The following is a 27,090-nucleotide window of genomic DNA, read 5'->3' on the forward strand; positions in this document are numbered from 1 at the left end:
GCAGGGTAAAGCTTTACGCTAGTAAAGATAAGTGAATAGATAATTGAATAAAGATAAATGGAGTAAAAGAGGGGAGAGAACCTGTTTCCTCAATTTAAAAGCTTATTCTAAAATGTCATTGATCAGATCCTGCCAGGTTTTGAGAAAGTTCTGCTCAGATCCTCTAAGTGTGAATTTGATTTTTTCCAATTTCAAATAGTATATGACATCAGTTACCCACTGACTTAAAAAAGGAGAGTTGGGATTCTTCCAATTGAGCAAGATACGTCTACGTGCTAATAGTGTAGTGAAGGCAATGACAGTTTGTCCTTCTCCACTTTAAGCCCCTCTGTGAGCCCACCACACACAGCTGTTAGTGGATTAGGAGGGATTGGGACACCAAGGCTGTCTGATAGGCATTTAAAGATTTTGGTCCCAAATGATGTTAATTTGGTGCTGGCCCTGAACGTGTGTGTGTGGCCCAGTGAGGCTGGAGCACGATTGCAACGTTCACAGGTTGGATCTCAGCCTGGATGCATTTTGGATAGTTTTAATCGAGACAGATGTGCTCAATCTATAATTTTGAGTTGAATAATTGTATGCTTTGCACGTATGGAACTCGAGTGAATTCTCTGCATTGCCACCTTCCACTCCTTTTCTGATATGTTGAGTGAGAGATCTTTTCCCCAGTGTCCTCTTGGATCTTTGAAAGGGAGGGACTGTAAAATAGTTTTATATATTACAGAAATGCTGTCCGAGTCCTCAAGACTGATCAATATTTTTTCCAGCATCGAGGGAGGTGGGAGGTGAGGAAAATTGGGCAGGTTCTGTTTAACAAAGTCTCAAATTTGAAGACAGTGAAAGAAATGTGTTGCTGGAAAGTTAAATTTGGAGTGTAATTGTTCGTAGGATGCAAAGATGTTGACTATATAAAGATCTCAAAGTGATTTAATCCCAAAATGTTTTCCAGGCAGTAAAAACTGCGTACATTTGAGAGGGTGGAAAAAGGTGGTTCTCGTGCAGAGGTGCCACATGAGAGAAGATTTAATGAAGTACATACACTCACCTAAAGGATTATTAGGAACACCTGTTCAATTTCTCATTAATGCAGTTATCTAATCAACCAATCACATGGCAGTTGCTTCACTGCATTTAGGGGTGTGGTCCTGGTCAAGACAATCTCCTGAACTCCAAACTGAATGTCAGAATGGCAAAGAAAGGTGATTTCAGCAATTTGGAGCGTGGCATGGTTGTTGGTGCCAGACGGGCCGGTCTGAGTATTTCACAATCTGCTCAGTTGCTGGTTTTCATGCACAACCATTTCTAGGGTTTACAAAGAATGGTGTGAAAAGGGAAAAACATCCAGTATGTGGCAGTCCTGTGGGCGAAAAGGCCTTGTTGATGCTAGGGGTCAGAGGAGAATGGCCGACTGATTCAAGCTGATAGAAGAGCAACTTTAACTGAAATAACCACTCGTTACAACCGAGGTATGCAGCAAAGCATTTGTGAAGCCACAACACGCACAACCTTGAGGCAGATGGGCTACAACAGCAGAAGACCCCACCGGGTACCACTCATCTCCACTACAAATAGGAAAAAGAGGCTACAATTTGCACAAACTCACCAAAATTGGACAGTTGAAGACTGGAAAAATGTTGGCTGGTCTGATGAGTCTCGATTCCTGTTGAGAAATTCAAATGGTAGTCAGAATTTGACGTAAACTGAATGAGAACATGGATCCATCATGTCTTGTTACCACTGTGCAGGCTGGTAGTGGTGGTGTAATGGTGTGGTGGATGTTTTCTTGGCACACTTTAGGCCCCTTAGTGCCAATTGGGCATCGTTTAAATGCCACGGGCTACCTGAGCATTGTTTCTGACCATGTCCATCCCTTCATGACCACCATGTACCCATCCTCTGGTGGCTACTTCCAGCAGGATAATGCACCATGTCACAAAGCTCGAATCATTTCAAATTGGTTTCTTGAACATGACAATGAGTTCACTGTACTAAAATGGCCCCCACAGTCACCAGGTCTCAACCCAATAGAGCATCTTTGGGATGTGGTGGAACGGGAGCTTCGTGCCCTGGATGTGCATCCCACAAATCTCCATCAACTGCAAGATGCTATCCTATCAATATGGGCCAACATTTGTAAAGAATGCTTTCAGCACCTTGTTGAATCAATGCCACGTAGAATTAAGGCAGTTCTGAAGGCGAAAGGGGGTCAAACACCGGATTACTATGGTGTCCCTAATAATCCTTTAGGTGAGTGTATATCAGCTTTTGTGAAAGAGTTTTACCTTTAAATCAATAGCCTTAGGATTTTCACGCAAATGATCATATATGACTGGTTTGGATGAATCATCATGGTGCCTGTGACGAAACCACCGTCATTTTAGATAGATAGATAATTGATCCCAAGGGGAAATTCACATAATCCAGCAGCAGTATACTGATACAAAAAAACAATATTAAAGAGTAATAAAAATGCTTGCAAAAGCAGACAATAACTTTGAATAATGTTAGCATTTACTCCCCCAGATGGAATTGAAGAGTCGCATAGTGTGGGGTCCCCTCAGTCTGCAGGACGGGGACAGCAGTCTGTCCCTGAAGCTGCTCCTTTGTCTGGAGATGATCCTGTTCAGTGGATTCTCCATGATTGACAGGAGTCTGCTCAGCGCCCGTCGCTCTGCCATAGACGTCAAACTGTCCAGCTCCGTGCCTACAATAGAGCCTGCCCTCCTGACCAGTTTGTCCAGGCATGAGGCATCCATCTTCTTTATGCTGCCTCCCCAGCACACCACCACGTTGAAGAGGGCGCTCGCCACAACCGTCTGGTAGAACATCTGCAGCATCTTATTGCAGATGTTGAAGGACACCAACCTTTTAAGGAGTTATTATTATATAATAATTTTATTCAAAATTATATACAGAATAGGGGTTTATAGCTTGGCTCATGAAGTCAAAGGTGACAGTTGTTCATTACACTAACCTTGTGTTATAATGGGTCATCCTGCAGCAAACCGTAGCAAATCTTAACAAACAATGCCTACAAGATTTTGTGCATTTATTTTATATAACTTCTCATTGTATACATTTTGAATCGCCGTATAATTGGAACCTTTTGACATTTGCCTCACCTGTAAGGTTAGGATGTAATGCGGTTCTCAACAAGCAAGTAGGACAAACTTCCTAATTTGTATAAACACTGCACCACATAGACTAAAAAACGATCACAAATGTAATCTGAAAATCATCCACCGTCAGTACAGACGCATGTCCTTGATGGGTTATGCACTGTACTCGCCCATTTGGTCAAACATGATGATGAGAATTATCACATTAGCCACAGTTCTGCACACCCTGGATATGCCGACATTGGTCGTCCCACTACCACCACATCCTGACCGGGAGGAGACACGCCACCTAGAACCTTGTGGGGAAAGAGAGTCTACAAAATAAATGGGAGACTGGTTGTATTATTCTTATTTAAATTGACGCCTTTTCCAAGGCAACTAACAAAGACCAACTAAAATATAATTTAAATCAACCACCAGAAGACAGTGTTCAAAGTTGAGCACTAAACCCTCTAGTGATGTAGTTCTAGTCAAGGCTGGATGAATGAGTAAACACAACCTAAAACACGGTTACTTGACAGTAGCAGATCTGCAGGTGAGAAGGTCAAAGCAATCCCAAGATGCTTAACAATGAGGAATGTTTTAGCCTTGTATGAGACATAAATGTGAAGATTGAACAAGCCTCATATTTTTAGACTGTGGTCCGAAACAGAAATGCCATGCACAGTATACACAGAAAGCTGGGTGAGACCCAGCCGAAACGCCTGGAAGGACCGGGAGGCGGACTGTACATCCCCCGGGCCGCGAGGGGGCAACCGCCCTGGTTAGTGTGGGTAATACGGGAGCGGAGCATGGAGGCTCAAACCCATTGGTGCCCGTGGCCACCACCGGGAGGCGCCCCGAGCTTCATAGAGCCTGGGATGTCTGCACTTCTGCCACACCTGGGAGTGCTGGCGGAGGAACTTCCAGTGACACCCGGAGTGCTTTACGCCACACAGGAAATGCTGCTGGAAGGACGTCAAGGAGCACATCCGGGTGAGAATAAAAGGGGCCGCCTTCCTACAGTCGAGAGGCCAGAGTCGGGTGGAAGAGGACGAAGCTCGAGAGTGAGGAAGAAAGGCGGCCCAGGGACATTTAAAGGCCCGTGTAAGGGTGACTGGTGCAGGGGCACTGTGTGTGTGCGGTGATTTACTGTAAATAAACGTGCGTTTTATAGAACTGCCGGTGTCTGTCTGATGGCTGCCTCTCACAGCGTCTTTACTAAAGGTAAGGCTTTCAGGTGGTTCCCTCAAAATTGAAGCCTGAGCCTATCCCAGGCACAAGGTAAGAGCCAACACTAGCCAGGATGCCAGGCTATTTCAGAGCACATCCTCACACACTCCTACATGGTGCCAACGTACAGCCACAAATCAATGTCACACAAGTCTTTTTGGTTTGTGGGAAGAACATTGAATTATCCTGGAGAAGAAATCAAACACAGCCAAGTGGAAAATAAGTTTCACATACACATGCTTGGTGTTTCCCGGATGGAATTCCTATTACTTCCGGTAGCAGTGAGTAACCACTGGTAACCCTGGTCTGCATCCAATTTCTCCTGCACAAAGAAAAAGGAGAAAGAAATTATTGTATGTTGTAGATTTAAGTGTGCTGAATCTATTTCTGAAATTGGAATTTCTCCCCCACTAACCATTCCTTTGAGATATCGGATTCACTGAAAAATGCCATTTTGAAAAAAAAATAAGCTATGTTTGTTTTATGGCATATGACTGAACATGCTCAGAATGTTATTTGAAGTATACTTTGAGTTGAACAATGGCAGTCTTATGGAAACCGCCCAAAATCAGGTATTTGCTGCACATTTTTGTTCTCAATCCGGATTTTTCTCTCTTCTTATTCATTCTAAATAACCAGGAGTTTACATTTAAAAAGGGTACAAAGGCAACTAGTCCTTGTTCAGAGGAGAGGAGGTTGTTGTTTAAATGGTTTTTCCAAGAAATATGCCAGGCCAGGTTGATCCATCCTTTGTCTTCACCAGGTAAACGTTAAGCAAACAGTAAAAGAAAAACACTGAATTAGTGTAAGCCACAATTAATTCCATGTATCATAAGAAATGGAATGATTCACTTTGAAATATTAAAATGTGTGCTTCAGTTTAAATGTTTAAAGTCTAAATATTCTCAATGGTAATAAAAATTGGAGGAGGTCTTTGGAAGGTATTAAAGGATCAAAAATAAAATGTGTATAATCATCTATCCATTTTCTAACCTGCTGAATCCAAACACAGGGTCTGCTGGAGCCAATCCCAGCCAACACAGGGCACAAGGCAGGAACCAATCCTGGGCAGGGTGCCAACCCACCGCAGGACACACACAAACCCACCAAGCACACACTAGGGCCAATTTAGGATCGCCAATCCACCTAACCGGCATGTCTTTGGACTGTGGGAGGAAACCCACGCAGACACAGGGAGAACATGCAAACTCCATGCAGGGTGGACCTGGGAAGAGAACTTGGGTCTCCTAACTATGAGGCAGCAGCGCTACCCACTGCGCCACCGTGCCGTCTGTGTATAATCACTGACCTTAAAATAGTCTAAAATGATACACCAACTGATGAAATTTATCATTTTTAACCTTCTGGGATTGGCTGTTAAAGGGCTAGAACCATCAGTAAAGAATTAAATATCAAAACATAACATCATATTTGTGATCAGCAGGCTTGGAAAGTGCATAAAACGTCACTCTAAATACGTATATTATCTGTGTATGTATACATACTGTACACGTTTTGAGAGAAGGAGAAACTTTTCCCCACATATCCCATTAAAGGGGTGAATCCCTGAGGTCAGTTGATTGGCATACACAACATCAGGTCCTTATAATTATCCATCCATCCATTATCCACGCCGCTATATCCTAACGACAGGGTCATGGGGGTCTGCTGAAGCCAATCTCAGCCAACACAGGGTGCAGGGCAGGAAACAAACCCCGAGCAGGGCGCCAGCCCACCACAGGGCACACACACACACACACACACCAAGCACACACACGGGACAATTTAGAATCACCAATACACCTAACCTGCATGTCTTTGGACTGTGGGAGGAAACCCACGCAGACACGGGGAGAACATGCAAACTCCACGCAGGGAGGACCCGGGAAGAGAACCCACAGGTCTCCTTACTGCGAGGCAGCAGTGCTACCCACTGCACCACTATGCTGCCCCCTTATAATTAATTTCCATTAAAAACACCAACTGGTTTACTCTTCATCATAAAGGTGTAATTTCCTGTATAAAATATGGTTTAAAAATAGTCTAAAAATACGTTGTTTGGGTCCAGAGGGCCAAAAATTGGGGGAAAACTCCAAAAAGTTGAACATCTTACATAACTAGACATCACGACAAGTTAAATGGTATTTGTGGGGGTTTCCTTGTACTGGTGACTCAGGATATGTTGGATACACAAAATAAGAATAATAAAAAAAACCCTAGTGATTTCAGTGCATTCAGAAGTAATTCTTATGGATTCAGCATACAACATTCCTTTACTGGAAAATATGTTCACAATTTTCTTGGGAAAACAGAAGAAGGAATATCTAAAGCTAAAGATCTGCACTGGTATCCAGAAGGCTGGTAGTTCGAAACCCGGCTACTGCCAAAGGAGATCCTACTCTGTTGGGCACTGAACCTGCAATTGCTCCAGGGGCGCCGTTTTTATTTTATTTGATCACTGGCCTGGGTTGGCTCATGGAGCAGGACATTATGGAGCATTATTATGGACATTATTATGGAGCAGTGCGAACAGACAAAGCGACAATGTTGTAGAACATCTGAGCTGCGTGGCGAAACCGGTGCCGCAGATGCCAACGGTCTTTTTTAGGGTTACTCACCAGTAATTGGCGTAAACGGGTTAATTTCGTTCCCGTTTCCAGCGCACCCCGGGTCGTTACACGTGTGACAGAGGTGGGATATGAAGAGAATAAAGACCCTCGATCACGCTTCACGACGGCTCGCTTCAGGTAGGGTGGACCACATCGTCTTAACCCTTGAATGTCACTGCGGGTGGAGTTCGTGCTACTCTCACGACGAGAGTTTAAACGAAGTAGACAGTACAGCGACCCCAGGATCCGGACCTAAGTGGGTCATTACTCCTCAGGTGGCCGAGATCTGTGCCGCCTATAAAAAGCAGTTCAGTGAGCAGTGTGCGGGGTGCGCAGACTCTGTACTTAAAAGAGCACAATACTCACCTCTCTTAAGATTTTTTTTCTCGACTGAAGAAATGATATGCGAAATGTTGGCCCTGGAAAATAAAACCAAATACAAAACCTCAACAGATAATAACTGCAGAAAAGTGCCATTCACAACAGTAATAGTGCACTACAAGTAAATAACTTATCTTGCTTTAATTTGTTGCAAATGTGTAAAACAGTGAAATAAACGAGCGGCGACCTTTCTCTTTCTGTAGGTTCTCCACAAATATCTGTAGTTTCTTAGTTTAGACTTGTAGTTTAAAAAGCGCACTCGAGCAGAGACGCGTCACTCCGAGTCGGCCCGCAATCGCGCCAGCCAATAAGAAAGAACACAGGCACAACACCGCCCCCTTACTTCCACTTACTCCCAATTTGCACCACGTGACTTCGCCTCGAGCGCTTACTGCTTGTTAAAAATCGCTGCGACAGACCTAAAGTAGACCGCTCGTTGTCGTTAGCCGAAAATACCGTCTACCTATCAGCTAATGGAGAAGAAACAAAAACACGGAGGTGGGCAGGAAGTCTCAATGGCCCACAGCGAGCTTCTTTCCGGTTAGTTAGCGTTCTTGTACCTGTCATGCCGAGCCCTTAACGACTGCGGGTAGAGCTCTCCCGAGACCGTGTCGCGTTTACAGGACGCTCTTCGAACTGGAGTCCTGTGATGTTGAGGAGTTGGGCTATCAGAAGAACCTTCTGGTAATCATTCGAAGTGCAATTAATGGATGCATGCTGTCAACCAGCTTGTTTCATTTTAGGGCTGTGGCAAGCATCAGTTGTAAGGCATAAACAGGCACGCGTAGATGTCACATTCAGTTAACGCAGGAACGTCAACAGCTCCGCCATCTTGGGGAGGTCAACCTTTCCTTTAAAAGACGTTTTTTAAAAGCAGCGATTTACCTTTGACTTGAACGGAATGCCTCAGAACTGCGCGGCCTACGGGTGCAAGGCGAGGAGAAACCTGCAGACGAGGAAAGAAGGGATCACTTTTCACAAGTGAGAGCTCTTTCATTTTAGTATTGGTTTGTATTTTCTACTATCATCTCTGACTCGGGTATCCCAGCATGGTGTGATAGACGAAAGATACAAGTATAAACGGCAATATGCTGATATTTTACTTTGTTTAAATGTTTTGTTATGAATACATTTTCTATTTCTTAACTGGAAGAAGTTCAATACCTTTTTTTATTGTCCTGTCTCGAGATACTTGGCAAAAATACATACTTGGATTGTCCAGAAACTGGGTTATATTTATGTTTTCTTAAATTAAAAGATGTTTTCTTTTATGAGAACAAATATTTTAATTATACCATTTCATTTCTGATCAATTTCTTTGTGTCCATAAGAATTACTCGGGGATACTTTGAATCACTTGGTCCTGCACCTTCTCACTCACTGGTCTGAGAAACCCTCCCACACATGACATATCTTTCCATATCGTTCCTGGTGTCTAGTTATGCAAAGCAAGCTTTTTGGAGTTTCCTAGACGAGAAACATCCCCACTTTCAGGCTTTTTTTTAATGGACCAGGAATTTACATCTTTTATGATGAAGAGTAAACCAGTAGGTGTCTTCCACAAAAATGATCAGAAGGACTTGATGTTGTGCATTTTACATAAGCTAACCCCTGGGGTTTAACACCTTGTGTCTCAGGTGGTGAAGTTACTACTTTTCACCCTAGACATGCTGTTCACAAATCTGATCATATTTTTCAAACTTGATTCATTACCAGTTGTCATAACCCACTTAAAAACCAGCGCCAGAATGTTTAAAAAAACAGAAAGCATGTAAACCATTTTCCTAACTGCTTTGTCCTAAGCAGGGTTGTGTGAGGGGCTGGAGCCTATCCCAGCTAACATGGGGTGCAAGGCAGGAACAACCCCTGGACTGCGTGCCAGCCCATCACACGTTTGACACGCACGCACACTTTTGCCAATATAGCATCACCAGTCCACCTCTGACTCACATCCTGGGAGGAAACTGGAGTAGCCAGAGGAAACCCATGCAGACTCCACACTGGGAAGACCTGGGATGCAAGCCCTGGTGGTCTTAATGCAAGGCAGCAGCGCTGTCGACAAACAATGTGGGTTATCATCTTGGACTATTTCAAGGTCGGTTATTATGAATATGTTTTGAATTTTGGTACTTTACTAGGGATGTAACTCTCCTTGAACCTCAAACACACATTTCTGTTAGTATGGAGAATATTGATTTAGCACACATTCTCATATTTTAAATATCTGACACAATTATTCTTGTTTATTATGCACTTCTGCCTCATGATGTCAATCATTACAATTCTAATCAAAACCCCAAACTGTGCCAGCTAATGCTAATTCAGACTTAATATTATTTGAGAAAAATAATATTTGTAATTGTTAATGGATCAGTCTAGTCCAGGAGTCCCCAACTCTGGTCCTGGAGGACCACAGTGGCTGCAGGTTTTCATTCTAACCCTTTTCTTAATGAGTGGCCTGTTTTTGCTGCTAATTAACTTCTGTTGAATTCATTTTGTTTGACTTGCTCTTAAACTGAAACAGAAACTAGGCCTTTATTCAGGTACACTTGGAAACAGAATCCTTTAAATTCACTTATGTGGTTTATAGTAGGGGTCGCCAGCTCCTGTCCTGGAGGACCACCATGGCTGCAGGTTTTCATTCTAACCCCTTAATGAGTTTTTGCTGCTAATTGACTTATTTTGAATTCATTGGAATTGACTTGCTCTTGAAGGCTCGGACCCCTTAATTGTTTCTTTTTCCTTAATTAGCAGCCAAACAACAGTGAGGTACAAAACGAACCGTGTGGACGCTGGCCCGGACACAGACAGACGGACATCTTATGTTCACCCCACACACGTTTATTTATAATATTTACGAGTTTTTGTGCGCTCACACACCCCAGTGCCTCCAGCACCGATTCCCCCAATGTCCAGGCCACACAGTTCCAGTGCCTTTCTCCTGGCCGCCTCTAGTCCTCCCTCCAGCTCCGTCCTCTTCCACCCGACTTCTGCCAATGACTGGAGGGAGGCGGCCCCTTAAATAGGAACCCGGATGGGCTCCAGCTGCTTCCCGACATTCCCCTGTAGCCACGCCCCTGTGTGGCGGAAGTGCCCGGAAGCCATCCGGGTGTCCCCTGTCGTCTTCCCCAGCACTTCCTGGTGTGGCGGAAGTGCTGGGTTCCCGGGATATTCAGGCACTGGGGTGGCGCCTGGTGGTGGCCACGGGTCCCTACAGGGCTGGGCTTCCAAGCCGTTTACCCGTTTCCCCCAACATAACCAGGGCGGACGCCCCCTCGCGGTCTGGAGGAGGCACAAGCCCTCCTCCGGTCCTCCTGGGCGTCGGACCACAACCGAAACAACTGGCGTCCATCATATAATATCTGAAAATAAAGAAAGGTGAAGGTCTCAGGAATACTGATCAGCTCAGGTCCCCAAAGTGGTGCTCTTAGAAAAGAGAAAATCAAAAATTTCAGAAATGTCTCACAATGAGAGCAGCAACAAGCCATGGAATTAAAAAAAAAAAAATGGGTTTAATTAACAACAAGCCTAATTAAGCAACTAGTTGGAGTGAAATTGGTTGGAGTTTGAGGCCCTGGATTAGTTGGTCTTCTGTTGACTCCCTCACTTCACATTTCATTTCTGTTTGGGTGCCATTTAAGGAAAGAAAATAAGCAATTCAGAGGAACAAATCTTAAAAAACAAGTCAATTCAAATGAAAGGAAAAGGAGTTAATTAGCAGCAGAAGCATTTCACTAATTAGGAAACGGGTTAGAATGAAAACCTTCCAGGACTGGAGATGGGGACCCCTGGTCTAGCCCCTCATGTAATCTGTTCCTTACTGACGGTTTGGTATGTCTAAAGCCTCGTCAGTCAGTTAAGAGCTGCAAAGCTAAGAAGTTAGTTAAAGCCTTCCAATCTGTTACACAATAACTTATACCCTCATGAGAATATGAACTTTTTTGTTTCCTTTTCAGCTGTAATATTTGAATGCATTATTGTATATGTTTGAAAACGTTTTGTATTAAGGATGTACAACTTTATTGTTTAAATAAAGAATTAAAAGAGGATGTGTGCACTGTTTTACGACTCTATTAGGTATGGTTACATATTCGTCTGCTGGCTGGTTGTGAACTCTCGATATCTTGGATTTCACAGGTTTCCTACTGATCCTATCCTCAAGAAAACCTGGGAGTCTGCTCTTGGGAGAGAGCGCTTTTCTGCAAGTTCCTCCACGGTTCTCTGCAGCCAGCATTTTGAAGAGGCTGATGTGGACAGGACCGGGCAAATTGTGCGCATTAGAGAAGGTGCTGTTCCGTCTGTTTTCAGCTTCCCAGCACACCTTCAGAAAGTATGTCTGTGATTACGTGTACCCTACAAAGAAAGTTGTTAAATTAATTAGCGACACACTCATTTTTTTTTTGTACTTTTTTTATTTTTTACTGCTCACTTGTTTTAGAAACCCCTGGCTAAGAGGAAAACCAAAACATCCCAGCGGGCTGCTGTCCCATTTGAAGTAACAGCTAAGATTGATGTTGGTACACCAGAAAGCCTACCTTGTGACGTAAGAATCTGCTACTCTAGTAATAGTCCTGAAGGGGTAACTTTTTTATTTGAATGTACTTTATCTCAAGAAATGAATCACTAATCAGTGACAAACATACAGTAGTTAAGGAATGCTAGGATTCATATTGTCAATATACTGTATGTGGTCTGAGGTTAACAAATTTTTATGCTTGGCAGGAACACTTGTATGCAGCGCCCCCTTCACCAGACAGGCTGAAGGACAAGCTTACGCAGGCTCAGGCTAGAGTGGAAGAACTCCAGCGCCAACTCCGCAATGCCAAAGACAGAGAAAGGAGGTGCAAGATGACTTTGAAGAGTTTGTTGGTTGACTTAAAGGATAGGAATCTCATCACTGAGGAACTGAAACAGAAACTAGGCCTTTATTCAGGTACACTTGGAAACAGAATCCTTTAAATTCACTTATGTGGTTTATAGCAGGGGTCGCCAACTCCTGTCCTGGAGGACCACCATGGCTGCAGGTTTTCATTCTAACCCCTTAATGAGTTTTTAATGCTAATGAACTTCATTTGAATTAATTGTAATTGACCTGCTCTTGAAGACTCAGACCTCTTAATTGTTTCTTTTTACTTAATTAGCAGCCAATCAATAATGAGATACAAAGTGAGCCAAAACAACTGGTGTCCATCATACAATATCTGAAAATAAAGAAAGGTGAAGGTCTCAAATATGTTGATCTGCTCAGGTCCACAAAACATTTTCAAAGAGCTCTTAGAAAGAGAAAACCAACAATTTCAGAAATGTCTGCTAATGCACCATAAGAGCAGCAGTAAGCCACGAAATTAATGAACGGGTTTAATTAATGACCAGAACTGGCACCTCATTACGCAGCTGGTTGGAGTTCGAGGCCCTGACATAGTTGGTCTTCTGTTGGCTCACTTGCTTCACATTTCATTTCTGTTTTGGTGCCATTTAGGAAAGCGATGAAGAAATCCAGGGGAACAAATCCTAAAAAAGCAATTCAATTAAAATGAATTCACAAGAAGTTAATTAGCAGCAGAAACGGGGCACTCCATTTAAAAAAAGGTTAGAATGAAAACCTGCAGCCACGGTGGTCCTCCAGGACCGGACTTGGCGACCCCTGGTTTATTCTATTGAATGATACATTGAACTCTAGTACTATTTTTGTGAGGACTTTTTGAAGTAGTTTCTTTATACTGCTCCTCTTTTTTTCTTTAAGATATACCACTGGATCTGCTGTGAAGACAGACATGCCTAAAAGCTGAACGTGGACGGAATTCAACACAAAAAGCCATCCTCTGATAATATGTCAGATGAGAGACATTCCACATGAGTTTGTTGCTGATTAGTTTTGGTAATGAAACTCTGTGAGGCGTTGATGGTAATACTTTTGCATCTTCACGTGAGTAGTCTGACACTTCTACAAGTTAAAGCAATACCACATTGCCAAAGTGAACTCGGTACAACTGTAGTCTTGCAGTTTAAGAAAGACGCTGTGCAAAGTGTTGAATATTTCAAGGATTTTTTTAACACTTTTGACCTTGGTTGGGTTTGTGATTACACTTGCTGGCAACAGTACATAATGATAAATGTTCATATTAATCATTGTATTTAATTCAGAAACAGTTGGTTACGTTGTACATTTAAAGTAAATTGACATCAAAAAGACTCAAGATGTGCACATCCATTGACAGATTGGTATTTGGACCACTGGTGCCACCCAGTGTAGATACTAATTGTATTATGATGTGAAAATTATAACATTCTACAGACATTTTGTAATAAATATTCTTATGAAGATTATGCTATGCATCTCTTGTAAGGATTCGGAACCCGGTTTGGGTAAGCCATTGTCACTGGGGTTGTATCCTCATTGGGTATGAACAGTGGCATAGGTATTTTTTTTAATGAAAGTATGGAAGGCCATGCTTCTCTTATACTTGAGTTTTCAATAAAATTATTTTTGGGTTTCTGCTCAGGACTTATTTTGATATTTTAATATGTAGATAACATTTTAATTTTGGATATACAGTGGAACATGTACATGTTGTGAATTATTAAACTGACCCTGTTCTGTGGAGTGTAATAGACATATATTAGATCTTCTCTTAACCCCTTGTTGCCTAAATTTATTTACAACAAGCTGAAATACCCAGCATTGACCGGGAGGAAAAGAAAGTTTTTTATTTTTTAATTGTTTGAGAAAAACATTATTTAAAAAAATGATAAAAATAAAATTAACAAACAATAAAGACTCACTAATGTCCTTGTCTTGCGGTCTTGTATGTATGTTATTATCCAGTTGATGCTTGGAACTGGCCAACTCTATTTAATTTCAAAAGCAACACGGGTGCGATGGTGCTGCTCAAACATGAAGAATGCTGGCAGTCACCTCCAGTTCGCCCTCTGGTGGTGGTTCCTAGTGTCAAATGAATGATAACATTCATAGAAAACCCAAGATCTCTCCCGTCAACACCCAGAAGGGGGTGGATTAGGGCTGATTTCACCCTGCAGCAGGGATGCCCAATTCCAGTCCTGGAAGGCCGCAGAGGCTGCAGGTTTTCATTCTCACCCTTTTCTTAACTAGTGATCTGTTTTGGCTGCAAATTAACTTCTTTTGAATTCATTTTAATTGAATTGGTTTTTAAGAAATATTTCCCTGAATTTCTTCATTGTTCCTCTGAATTGCTTCAGTTCTTTCCTTAAATAGCACCCAAGCAGAAGTGAAATGTGAAGTGAGTGAGCCAACAGAAGACCAACTAAGTCAGGGCCTCAAACTCCAACCAATTTCACTCCAGCCAGTTGCGTATTGAAGCGCCAATTCTTGTTGTTAATTAAGCCCGTTCTTTAATTCCATGGCTTGTTGCTGCTCTCATTGTGCAATAGCAGACATTTCCAAAATTGTGGATTTTCTCTTTTCTAAGAGCAGATCAGCATTCCTGAGACCTTCATCTCTCTTTATTTTCAGATATTATATAATGGCCACCAGTTGTTTTGTCTCATTTTGTATCTCATTATTGTTTGGCTGCTAAATATGGAAAAAGAAACAATTGAGGGGTCTGAGTCTTCAAGGACAAGTCAAATAAAATGAATTCAAATGAAGTTAATTAACAGCAAAAACAGGTCACTAATTAAGAAAAGGGTCAGAATGAAAACCTGCAGTCACTGCAGCCCTCCAGGACCGGAGTTGGGGACCCCTGCCCTACAGTATTTTGTAGTCGACCATTGAGAAACAAGTGTATCAAGTTTCATGAAAATCTCTCCAGCTGTTTAGAGGTGATGCTGGAACATACATACATACATACATAAATAATATATGGAGTTTGCATGTTCTCCCCGTGTCTGCGTGGGTTTCCTCCGTGTACTCCGGTTTCCTCCCGTAGTCCAAAAACATGCAGGTTAGGTGGATTGGCGATTCTAAATTGTTCCTAGTGTGTGCTTGGTGTGTGTGCCCTGCCCAGGATTGGTTCCTGCCTTGCGCCCTGTGTTGGCTGGGATTGGCTCCAGCAGACCCCTGTGACCCTGTGCCTGTGTTCGGATTCGGTGGGTTGGAAAATTTTATATATATGTATGTATTTATATATATATATATATATATATGTCACTTACACGCAGTAGGAGGCAGCGGATTGATTCGATAGCACCTGGGAAACCATTCGCCAGGGAATGGTGGGGTATTAACTTTCTCCCTCTGCTTCCTCATAGAAAGAAAGACCTTCCTGCACCATAGGCCTGGATTGACCGCAGTCGTACTTCCGCCCTTCCTCCGCCATCTTGCCCTGACGTCATCCTTCCCATCCTCCCTTGCGGTCCTTCCCAGCATTCCTCCACTTCCGGCTCCTCCCCAATAAAATGGCGCGACGCCAGGAGTCGCGCGCGCATTATGAACTGTTTGTTTATAATTTTGACCTTTTTTTGCTGTGTACAATATACGGGGCGGAAACCCCAACCATTGCTGTCTCCTCGGTCCTTCACATCTGGCGTAGTCGGCAGGATAGAGAGATCCCGGAATGACGGAGGGACAGGACCTCAACACGGTGCTGCAGGCGATGAATGACCAGCTCCAGGCGCTGCAGCTGCGCAAGCCGCCACCACCCGGGAGCTGGAGGCCACGAGGCCAGGTTAGTGGAAGCCCAACGGGCGAGACCAGACCCGCCCAGGCAGCCGCCTCCTCCTTTAGTCCGATGGGCCCTTCGGAGGACGTGGCTGCTACCTGGGCATGTTTGAGAGGACGGCCACCCGAACGAAAGTGGCAGCGGTCAGTGGGCGTCCATCCTGGCGCCATACCTGAAGGACCAGCGCTGGGCCTATTATGACCTCCCTGAGGAGGAGGCGCTAATTACGACCTCCTCAAGCCCGAAATACTGGCCCGCTACGGCATTAGCCGGCCAGCAGGCGTCGAATGGCGGAACTGGGTCTTTGACCCTGAAAAGCCCTTCGCGCCCAGGCGTTCGAGTTCTGGGGCAAGATGGGGCGCTGGCTACGGCCAGAGAGGCCCGACGGGCGGAAAGTGGTCGAGCGGGTGGCCTGTGAAGGCCTGGTCAATGCGATGCCCAGTTCCCTCGCCCAGCAGGTCCGGGACACGCCTATCAGAACATGTCGGGCCTCCTCGACGTCCTGGAGCGTCAGTTGGCGGTCCTCCGACTTGGGGGGTCAGAAAAGCCTGCTCGCGGGAACCGGCAGGGACGGGCGGCCACCCCCGAGCCCCCTCGACGCGCTGCAGAAGCGCCAGCCAGAGCCAGAGAGGCGGGTCCGCCGCGCTGTTTCAAGTGTGGCGAGACCGGTCACCTGCTGCCAAACTGCCCCATCACATCGCCCGGAGCCTATGGACTGCAGCTGGACATCGTCGGAGAGGTATTGTACCCGCCGCATCCCTTGGCGAGTCCGAATCACGGGAGTGGTGTTGCTAAATGGGCACGCCGTGGTGGCTTTGTTTGATTCCGGCAGCAACATTACCATTGTTGCTCGCCGCTTTGTCTTACCGCAACAGTGGTTAAAACAGCATTTGTTGGTCACCTGTGTGCATGGGGGACTAGGTCATATCGCTCCGCTCACTGCTATGTCACCTGGAAGGGGAACCAATCAAATGACGGTCGCTGTGTTACCTGACCCCCTTCCCAGTGATTTGGGACAAGACTGGTCTAAAAGAATCAGCGGTAAGCCATTCGCGCCCGGGGCCTCGTTGGATCTTGTTATGAGGGGAAAAGGCACCCCCCGCGGCCTCCACGCCGTGCACAAGGGCAGGCCCTATGGGCGCTGGTGTCTCGGGGACCTTTCGTGGCTACGGACCTTGACCCGAAGATTCCGCGGAGAAGGGACTAGCCAGGGAACTCTTCCCGGCCCAGGCCCCAAGACCCTCTCGCGCCTGGACCATCAATTTCGTCCACGCCGGCCTCCTTTAAGAGGGAGCAGTGGAATGATGACTCCCTGCGCTTTGCCGAATGCGTCGTTCTGCCTAACAGCTCAACAGCGGACGGATCCACACCGGAACCCTTCTTTGTCCTTGAGAATGATCTGTTGTACCAGTGGCTACCCATGAGGGCGAGGTGCGGAAGTTGTTGCTAATTCAGCGTACCTTCCGGCGGGAGATATGCGAGCTGGCACATGCTCACCTCCTAGCCCACCTGGGGCGAAAAACACTGGAGAGGATTAAGCTCCGCTTTTACTGGCCTGGGATCAATGAGGAGGTCCGCGGTTCTGTCAATCCTGTCCGAGTGCCAGACCCGCCAGATTCCTAGGAGGGACCGTGCTCCTCTAGTCCCTATTCCCCTCGTGGACATCCCCTTTGAAAGGATAGGGGGCGATTTGGTGGGACCCTGGAGCCCTCAACCCGTGGCCACAAGTATATCCTAGTCATGGTGGACTATGCCACCCGGTACCCAGAGGCGGTTCCCCTGCGCCCGCTAATACTAAAAGCATCGCACGGGAACTGGTTAATTTGTTTTCACGCGTGGGCATACCCAAGGAGGTCCTCACGGACCAGGGTGCGCCCTTCACTTCGGATACGTTCAAGGAGGTAGCCAAATTACTGCAGATAAAGCACCTGAAAGCGTCAGTCTATCACCCGCAAACTGGCGGGTTGGTGAGCGTTTAATCAGGCGCTTAAGCAGATGCTCCGCAAGGTAGTCAGCGGACGGCAGGAACTGGGACCAGCTCCTCCCGCCGTGCTTTTGCCTACGGGAGGTACCCCAGGCCTCTACAGGCTTCTCCCCATTTGAATTACTATACGGGCGACAACCCCGGGAATCCTCGACATCCTAAAAGAAGGCTGGGAGGCGAGGCTCTTCCCTCCTCTAACATTTTGAGCGTGGCGCAACTGCGCGACCGACTCACAAAGATCAGGCCCCTCCTAAAAGAGCACGTGACTCGCGCGCAAGCAGCGCAGGCCGGTGTTACAACCGCAACTCCGTCCTCAGGGAGTTCCGCCCGGGGACCGAGTTATGGTGCTCGCCCCGACCTCTTTCGAAGCTGCTCGCTCACTGGCAAGGGCCTTACGAGGTTAAGGAGAGAAAGGACTCGTCGACTATTTGGTGAAACAGCCCAATGCGTCGACCGAAAGTGAGAGGATCTATCATGTCAACCTGTTAAAGCCCTGAGAGATAGAGAGGAGCTCCCAGCTCCCATAGGTCACTCTCCCTTTCGCAAGCACAACTGCCCTTAACCTCGGTGAAGAGCTGACCCCAAGCAGCGGCAGGAGTTAGCCCAAACACTCCGAGCCATCCCGAGGTAGTGAGCGAGTCACCCGGCGGACGCGCTGATTGAGCACGATATAGTCACGGAGCCGGGGTAATCGTCCGGGAGAGGCCCTACCGACTCCGGAGGCAAAGCAGCGCAGAGGTCGAACTGGAGGTGAAACGTATGTTGGACATGGACATAATTGAAGAGAGCCATAGTCCCTGGTCCAGCCCTATTGTCCTCGTCTCCAAGCCAGCCCGCTCCTGGAGGTTCTGTAATGACTTTAGGCGTCTGAATCAGATCTCCAAGTTCGATGCCTACCCCATGCCCCGCATTGACGACCTCCTTGGCGGCTGGAGTGCGGCTCGTATCTGACTACCCTTGACATGACAAAGGGTATTGGCAAATTCCTTTAACGGCATCCGCAAAGGAGAAAACGGCCTTTAGCACCCCTAGCGGGCACTGGCAGTACAAGGTCCTCCCATTTGGGCTGCACGGGTCCCCGGCGACCTTCCAACGTCTGGTAGATAGAGTGCTGAAGCCCCACCAGTCCTATAGTGCCGCCTACCTGGATGACGTTGTCATCTATTCCGGCACCTGGGAGGAGCATCTACTGCAGGTCGCAGCTGTCCTCCGAACACTGGCTAAAGCCGCCTCCGCATAAACCCCCGGAAGTGTTTTTTTGGATTAAAGGAGGCCAAATATTTAGGCTACCTCGTGGGACAAGGACAGGTGCGGCCACAGAGCTCCAAAGTTAAAGACATCTTAGAATGGCCCGTCCGAATACCAAGAAACAGGTGCAGGCTTTCTTGGGGCTTGCGGGTTACTACCGCCGGTTTGTTCCCGTTTCTCGAAGAGCAGCACCCTTGACTGACCTGACAAAAAGGGCTCCCTATCGTGGTGTGGACCGACAAAGCAGAACAGCGTTCAGTGACCTAAAGAAGGCCCTAACGCCGGCACCTGTGTTACGGACGCCCGATTTTGGGCTCCCGTTTATTCTCCAGACCGACGCTTCGGACACAGGCCTGGGTGCCGTGCTGAGCCAAAGCGTCGATGGTGTCGAGCACCCTGTGATGTACCTTAGCGGAAACTGATGGACCGGGAGACCCGCACGCGGCAGTGGAGAGGGAGGCCTTGGCCATTAAGTGGGCAGTGACCCACCTCCGTTACTACCTGCTGGGTGCGAATTCGCTCTGGTGACTGATCACGCTGCACTTCAGTGGATGTCCCTACACAAAGAGTCGAATCCGCGGGTCACCAGGTGGTTCCTGGACTTACAGCCGTATAAGTTCACTGTCACTTATCGGCGGGCACCCTTCAGGCCAATGCCGATGCCCTCTCTCGTATTCACGACCTCTCGGTTAGGTCCGCCCGACCTGACGGTCCTGGGCTAAGGGGGGGATCGTGTCACGCACGCGCAGTAGGAGGCAGCGGATTGATTCGATAGCACCTGGGAAACCATTCGCCGCCAGGGAATGGTGGGGTATTAACTTTCTCCCTCTGCTTCCTCATAGAAAGAAAGACCTTCCTGCACCATAGGCCTGGATTGACCGCAGTCGCGATACTTCCGCCCTTCCTCCGCCATCTTGCCCTGGCGTCATCCTTCCCATCCTCCCTTGCGGTCCTTCCCGCATTCCTCCACTTCCGGCTCCTCCCCAATAAAATGGCGCGGACGCCAGGAGTCGGCGCGCATATGAACTGTTTGTTTATAATTTTGACCTTTTTTTGTGTGTACAATATACGGGGCGGAAACCCCAACCCTTATTACTGTCTCCTCGGTCCGTTACAATATATATATATATATATATATATATATATATATATTGTGGAGCCAACCCGGACACAGACAGGCGGACATGTTGTTTTTCAACCACCACACGTTTATTTACTCTATTTACAGACAAGTTCAATGGTCACACAGACCCAAATAATGGTCACTAAGACCCAGTAGTGCACAAAACACCCCAATACACTCAGTCCTGGCCACAATGCCTCTCTTCGGGCCGCCTCCACACCTCTGTGCTTCGTCCTGCCTCCTCCCAACTCCAGCCTCGAATGAATAGAGACGGCCCCTTTTATCCTGTCCCCGGATGAGCAGCAGGTGTTCCCGGCATTCCTCCCTTGGCCACGCCCCAGCGTGGCGGAAGTGCCGGCTGTCGTCCTGGCAGCTTTCCGGGTGTCTCACAAAGTCTTCCCCCCAGCACTTCCTGGTGTGGTGGAAGTGCTGGGGCAACAGGTCCCCAAGGCATTGGGGCGCCTCCTCGCGGTGACCATGGGCCTCTACAGGGTAGGGCTTCCATGCCCTCAATCCGTGGCCCCCAGAACAACCAGGAAGGCAGCCCCCACATGATCCAGGGTGGGCTTTGACCCTCTTCCGGTCCCTCACGGCGTCCCGGCTGGGTCGTTGCCCCTGGCATCCCTGACAATATATATGTAATTATATATATATGTATGTATGTGTGTATGTATGTATGTATTTATATATATATATATATGTATTTACATATAAATATATGTATTTAGATATATGTGTGTATATATATGTATATGTGTGTGTGTGTGTATATATATGTATGTAAGTGTGTATATATATATGTATGTAAGTGTGTATATACGAAATTACTTGTGTTTTTGCTGTCAAGCAGATGCTAAATTAAGTGGAGATTGTTAATTTAAATATAGCACACAAGCGAACAATAAGCTGGTACGTGTTTTTATCTTAGTCAAACTTTCCTGAAATTTGGACAATTTCTCAAAATTAGCAGCTAAAATCCATGTTCATGGCCACGCCAACTCTTCTCTTCCATCAGGCGGATGTAATTTCCACTAAGACTGCTAGATGGCGTGACCAGTGTTTCCAATACGATCCTTGGTACGTATCGAATACGCATTGACCGGCATTGGCGGGATACATACCCCGCTTCGGCTACATTCAGACCAGAAGCAGTTTGAAGTGATTTCTCGACAATCATCTACAAGGGGTTAATGCTCAAGACATGTTTTAGATGTTTTGGTGGAAGGTGATCATATTACTTGGTAATTGTGGCTGGTGCCATAAATATTAGGTTGACCTGTAGCTCTGAATCAGCCTGTGACACATTCAGGGTTTATTCTTGCCTTGCAGTTAATGCTGCTGGAGTAGAGCCCAACATTTGACAGAATGAAAATGCTTGTTTCATTTTTGAACGTCTTGTGCATGAATTAAGTTGTTCTCTTTGGGTCTGTTAGGCACATACAATATGTGAATGATGGACGGCACTCTAGAGTCGATCCTGTTGTCACATAGTAGATAGGAAAGGCACTATAGGATAAGTAGAGTCACCTCAAAGGCATGCCGTTATTAACAAGTGGGGACTGTCAGGCCATCGGAGTAAACTGAAGTCACCGTCTTATTTGTAGAACTGTGACCATAAAGGGCTGGATCTGTTCCACAGCAGTTGTCTGGTGTGCTTCTGGTTTGCTGTGCCATTCAAATGAAGTTTCTTATTTTAAGAGGCCTAATGTGTGCCAAGAAAAAACCATCGAACTGCCAATATCAGTCTTTGCAATTAAGATAAGGCGTAGTCGATATCCCGATTTGTGTGGTTTACACCTGATGCTCCATATTTTGCTATACTCATCACAATAACAATACTGATACAAGAGTGTGTCTTTATATTAACTAATCTCATAAATTTGCCTGCTCTGTTTTCTTAACGGTAGAATTTGCAAGTGGCCAATTTCTGATTGTGCTGCACAGTGATGAATACATCCAAAATGTCTGGCTTATTCCAAAGGCCCAGACTCTGCAAACAGCGTAGTATCAATTAGTATTCAGATTCTCAAACCTTCTTAACTCCGTGCTGGGTTGCATTAGGCAAGTCTGCTGCAGGTCTTATTTAGAGAAGGCGGGTTGAAGTCTGCCCAAAGTTATCAGTCTGCCAAGCCTTTTTATTAGCCTTGCTGCCATTTACAGGAGTATGACCCTGAAGAAGAAATAAATAAATGAAACACTCCACCTCTTTTATCATCATTGGTGCCTTTTATTATGAATTGGAGTGGGGGGTACAGCAAGAGATGCTTCTAATTGTGCCACCATTGATGCAAGTAATTCATCTTTCAATAAAGCAAGACCTTATACAGTAAGACATCCGTCCATCCATTATCCAACCCGCTATATCCTAACTACAGGGTCATGGGGGTCTGCTGGAGCCAGTCCCAGCCAACACAGGGCGCAAGGCAGGAAACAAACCCCGGGCAGGGGGCCAGCCCAAAGCAGGGCGCACACACGCTCACACTAGCGAACCTGGGTCTTCTAACTGCAAGGCAGCAGTGCTACCCACTGCGCCATCGTGCTACCCCACAGTAAGACATTATAAGTAGATAATGGATCAAGTGTGCAAGCCTTTTTTTTTTTTTCCTTCCATTACACCAGCTGTGGATGGAATGTCAAACGCCTGGCCTTTTGGGTTGGTACTGATGACTGACATCTGCTTTGAAGTTCCATCCAGTTCCATCTGGAGGGATGACGTCCTTTATTGTTCTTCACCGTTACCTTTCCCATTATCCTGTAGTGAGAAGTCAAGCAAAATGACGCCCTTTATTGGCTAACTAAAAAGATTACAATATGCAGGCTTTCGAGGCAACTCAGGCCTTTTCTGCAGGCGACATGTAATCCATTACACCGGAAATTCCTTCATGTTGGCTGTAATAACGAAATGTGACCACTGGGTGTCGCTGTTACAGCACACTGCAGTTCTCTCGTAGTTTAGGGTGAGAACCTCTACACAGGATTACTGCTTTTTGCTCCTGACCTGTCAGAATAAGAATGTTTTTAGCTTGTGAAGTTGTACTTTTATCTGTTTATGATAAAGAAATAATCTTTGTTCTTTATTGGTATCTTCAGTGTATTTTGAATGGAACTTCATGAACCGCATGCAAGTTATGATCTTCCTTAAGCAAATATCATATTACACAGCATACAGCCAGACAGGAGTCAAACCTGATGACTGCAGTTGCTGATCTTGTCGCCTGACTGTCAGATTACATGACTGGAAATCACCAGGCTCGTTAAATAACCCGATTGCACAGCAGCTTTTCAGCACCGTTTCACACTTCCAAAGAATTGCACGCTCTCAGCTTTTTCTGTCAGACGGTAATGTGCAGCCCGCCAGAGCCAGTGCTGTATGAAGGGTTGGCAGGTAAGCCCCCCGCACCCCCAGTTCCTTATTCCTTGTTGATTTGGACCTTGCCAACAGAGGACAGAGAGTGCTTGCCACGTTTATAAACCCTTTGCGTGGTCACCGACTCTGTCAGGCAGCTCATTGATTGACTGCAGAAAAACAGACGAGCCAGCAATACTTTGAAAACTGCCGTGTCTCATTTCTACTTGTGGTCGGCGCACGTCATATTGCAGGACTAAAAATAGCAGGGTATGTCAAATTAAACTACTCCATGCCTTTGATCTTGACATTTTGACATTAATCCCATTGTTCATTTTGTTGACTCATTTCACGCCACTAATAAGATAGACACGAGGATATTGGTGGTCATCCCAGCAAGCAATCCAAAGAGAGTTTATTGTTATCCAAAGCATGGTGAGATAGCCGATCACATTCATTGACCCTGAAGGCATGAAAACTGAGAAGAAGGCTGTCACACCAAATCTCAAATGCATTGTGTCTTAGGGCCTGTTACAGTAAACTGAAGTCATATGGCATTGTAATTCACTGTTGTCTTGATGAGTTTGGCCGCTGTGTCTTTTGCTTGCACCACTAACGATGACCGGAACGTTGTTGTGAAGCTACTTTGTCTCGACAGTTTTAAGCAAGAGAGGATACCCATACTGATATACGAGCAGAGAAAATGGACACGTGGAACACGCCAGCATATCTACAGCTCCACCGTGAAGCCTCTCATTACAATACAGTTTATTTTTGTTTAGTTATCCATCCGGTGCTGCTAAACGAAAGAAAAAGGCAGACGACGTAGCCTTTATTGAGACACAAAAAGGAGCTTTGCTGAAATTTGTCGTGACCGAAAAGGTGCCGAAAACCGACCAGCAGTAAGCAACGAGCAACATACCAGTTAGAGTCGCTGCTGGGGAACGCAGCTTTTCTAAGCTAAAGATAATCAAGAATTACCTCAGGACAGCCACGTTACAAGAACGACTGAATGCTTTAGCGTTAATGTCCATGGAGCGAGACGCTGTCCAATCGCTTGATTACTCGGCATTGATTCAAGATTTCGCAAGTGTTACAGCAGGAAAAGTTGATTTAGTTTCTTGAGCTTTATTCTGGGATGTTCTTTAGCCCAAGTTTCAATTTGGTAGAAAGAAATGGAAGACGGTATAAAAAACACACTTTTTAATTGTGACAAAAAAAATAAATAAAATGCTTTAAAATTTATAAAAATCTGCACCTTTTGCACACGCTGGGCTTAGCTACATACCTCCACGCGGTGCCCAGTGGAAACTGGTCAAATCTGGCTGAACTGTAGCTAATACTACACGCGTTAGGACTCCCACAGTCTAATTATGCCCAGGATCCCCAACGTCCTAAAAACAGCCCTGACATGCCTTATGGACACAGTAGGATTTCAGCAGTGACATTAAGTTTATTGGATTAACAGAAAAAATGTGATAAGCATCATAACAAAATTAGACAGGTGCATAAAAGTGGGCACCTCAACAGAGATATGACATCAATACTTAGTGGAGCCTCCTTTTGGTCTCTCGACGCTGTCCTCCAATAGCCTGTGATGAGTGTCTGGATTCTGGATGGAGGTATTTCTGACCATTCTTCATACAAAATCTCTCCAATTCAGTTACATTTGATGGACAGCCTGCTTCAAATCATCCCATAGATTTTCGATGATATTCAAGTCAGGGGACTGTGACGGCCATTCCAGAACATTGGACTTCTTCCTCTGCATGAATGCCTTTGTAGATTTCCAACTGTGTTTTGGCTCATTGTCTTGTTGGAATATCCAACCCCTACGTAGCTTCAACTTTGTGACTGATGCTTGAACATTATCCTGAAGAATTTGTTGATATTGGGTTGAATTCATCCGACCCTCGACTTTAACAAGGTCCCCAGTCCCTGAACTAGCCACACAGCCCCACAGCATGATGGAACCTCCACCACATTTGGCAGGAGGTAGCAGGTGTTTTTCTTGTTCTTCTTTTGCCATGCAAAGCACTTTTTGTTTTGACCAAAGAACTCATTTTTGTCTGATCAGTCCAAAGCACTTTGTTCCAAAATTAATCTGACTTGTCTAAATGAGCATTTGAATACAACAAGCGACTCTTGTTTGTGGCGTGAGTGCAGAAAGGGCTTCTTTCTCATCACCCTGCCATACAGATGTTCTTTGTGTAAATTGTGCTGAATTGTAGAACGATGTACAGATACACCATCTGCAGTGAGATGTTCTTGCAGGTCTTTGGAGGTGATCTGTGGGTTGTCTGTAACCATTCTCACAATCCTGCCTCTCCATATGCCGCTCCTGTATTTTTCTTGGCCTGCCAGACCTGAGTTGGTTTAACAGCAACTGTGCCTGTGGCCTTCCATTTCCTGATTCCATTCCTTACAGTTGAAACTGACAGTTTAAACCTCTGAGATGGCTTTTTGTAGCCTTCCCCTAAACCAGGAGACTCAACAATCTTTGATTTCAGATCTTTGGAGAGTTGCTTTGAGGATCCCATGCTGTCTGTCACTCTTCAGAGGAGAGCACAACTTGCAATGGACCACCTTAAATACCTTTGACCACTCATGATTGAAGTTCAAGGCTTAACGAGCTAACCTAGTAGTCAGCACTGAGCAGTGACAGGCATTCAAATCAGCACAATGACAAGGGGACCCACATTTGTGCACATCCAGTTTTTCACATTTGATTTAATTTCATACAACTAAATACTGCGTCACTAAAAATCTTTGTTCGGAAAACACTGCAGTGCTCAGATGTTCCTAGGAGATGAAAGACACACCACTGATAGCTTTGTTGTTGAGAGTAAATTATTATGCAGGCTGAGACTTTTTCATATGACTGTACATTCATACATATAAACACACACACACAGGAATGAGTATAAACTGGGGTCCTCTCCATCCATCCAGGCTTCCAGGACCCCCCCACCCAGTGGGCCCTCAGTAATCATTACCACGTTGCTCCCCACTACAATGTTTCACCAGTTGTGTGTTTTCTAACTTGTTTATCTTGTGTTTTGTTGTTTTTTTCACGCTTCTATTCATTCTTGTATGTATTATAATGTGTTTCATAAGTCACCTCGGCTACATGATTAATAAAAATAACGATATTTTCACAGTCCCAATTCCATGCAAGCTGGAACTTTACAACTGAGTTAGAAAATAAAAGTTGTGTTCCTCAGCTGGCGACAAGTTCAAGTGTACTGAGGTGGTCCTGCTGCCCTCATTTTGGTTTTTTTTTCCCCCTCTTTGCCTTTCCCTCATCACGCTCTAGTATTTTCCTGACCCCTTTTGCTTTGCTGCACACTCCTGGGTTCGCTGTTCCTTTCCCACACATTTCAGGCTGATTGGCACGTCTCCAAAGACTAATTTGCTGCCCTGCTCTTC

The 27,090-nt window shown here is 45.6% G+C and overlaps 1 protein-coding gene and 1 long non-coding RNA gene across 2 annotated transcripts; one reads left to right on the top strand and one right to left on the bottom strand.

Moving 5' to 3' along the window:
* Positions 1–3,809: 3,809 nt before the first annotated feature.
* On the bottom strand, positions 3,810–7,968 carry LOC120540045. Its single transcript, XR_005635744.1, has 3 exons — positions 7,882–7,968; positions 7,307–7,359; positions 3,810–4,653 (listed from the first exon to the last, which is right to left on the bottom strand). It is a non-coding gene; the product is annotated as an uncharacterized LOC120540045 (long non-coding RNA).
* LOC120540044 (THAP domain-containing protein 6-like) lies at positions 7,672–13,826 on the top strand. The gene is made up of 5 exons (XM_039770498.1): positions 7,672–8,302; positions 11,459–11,651; positions 11,760–11,864; positions 12,044–12,254; positions 13,065–13,826. The coding sequence occupies exons 1-5, from the start codon at positions 8,223–8,225 to the stop codon at positions 13,085–13,087; spliced, it is 612 nt and encodes a 203-aa protein (XP_039626432.1). The 5' UTR covers positions 7,672–8,222; the 3' UTR covers positions 13,088–13,826.
* The last annotated feature ends 13,264 nt before the right edge of the window (positions 13,827–27,090 follow it).

This window comes from Polypterus senegalus, chromosome 12 (genome assembly GCF_016835505.1).
Source record: "Polypterus senegalus isolate Bchr_013 chromosome 12, ASM1683550v1, whole genome shotgun sequence".
Lineage (NCBI taxonomy): Eukaryota > Metazoa > Chordata > Cladistia > Polypteriformes > Polypteridae > Polypterus > Polypterus senegalus.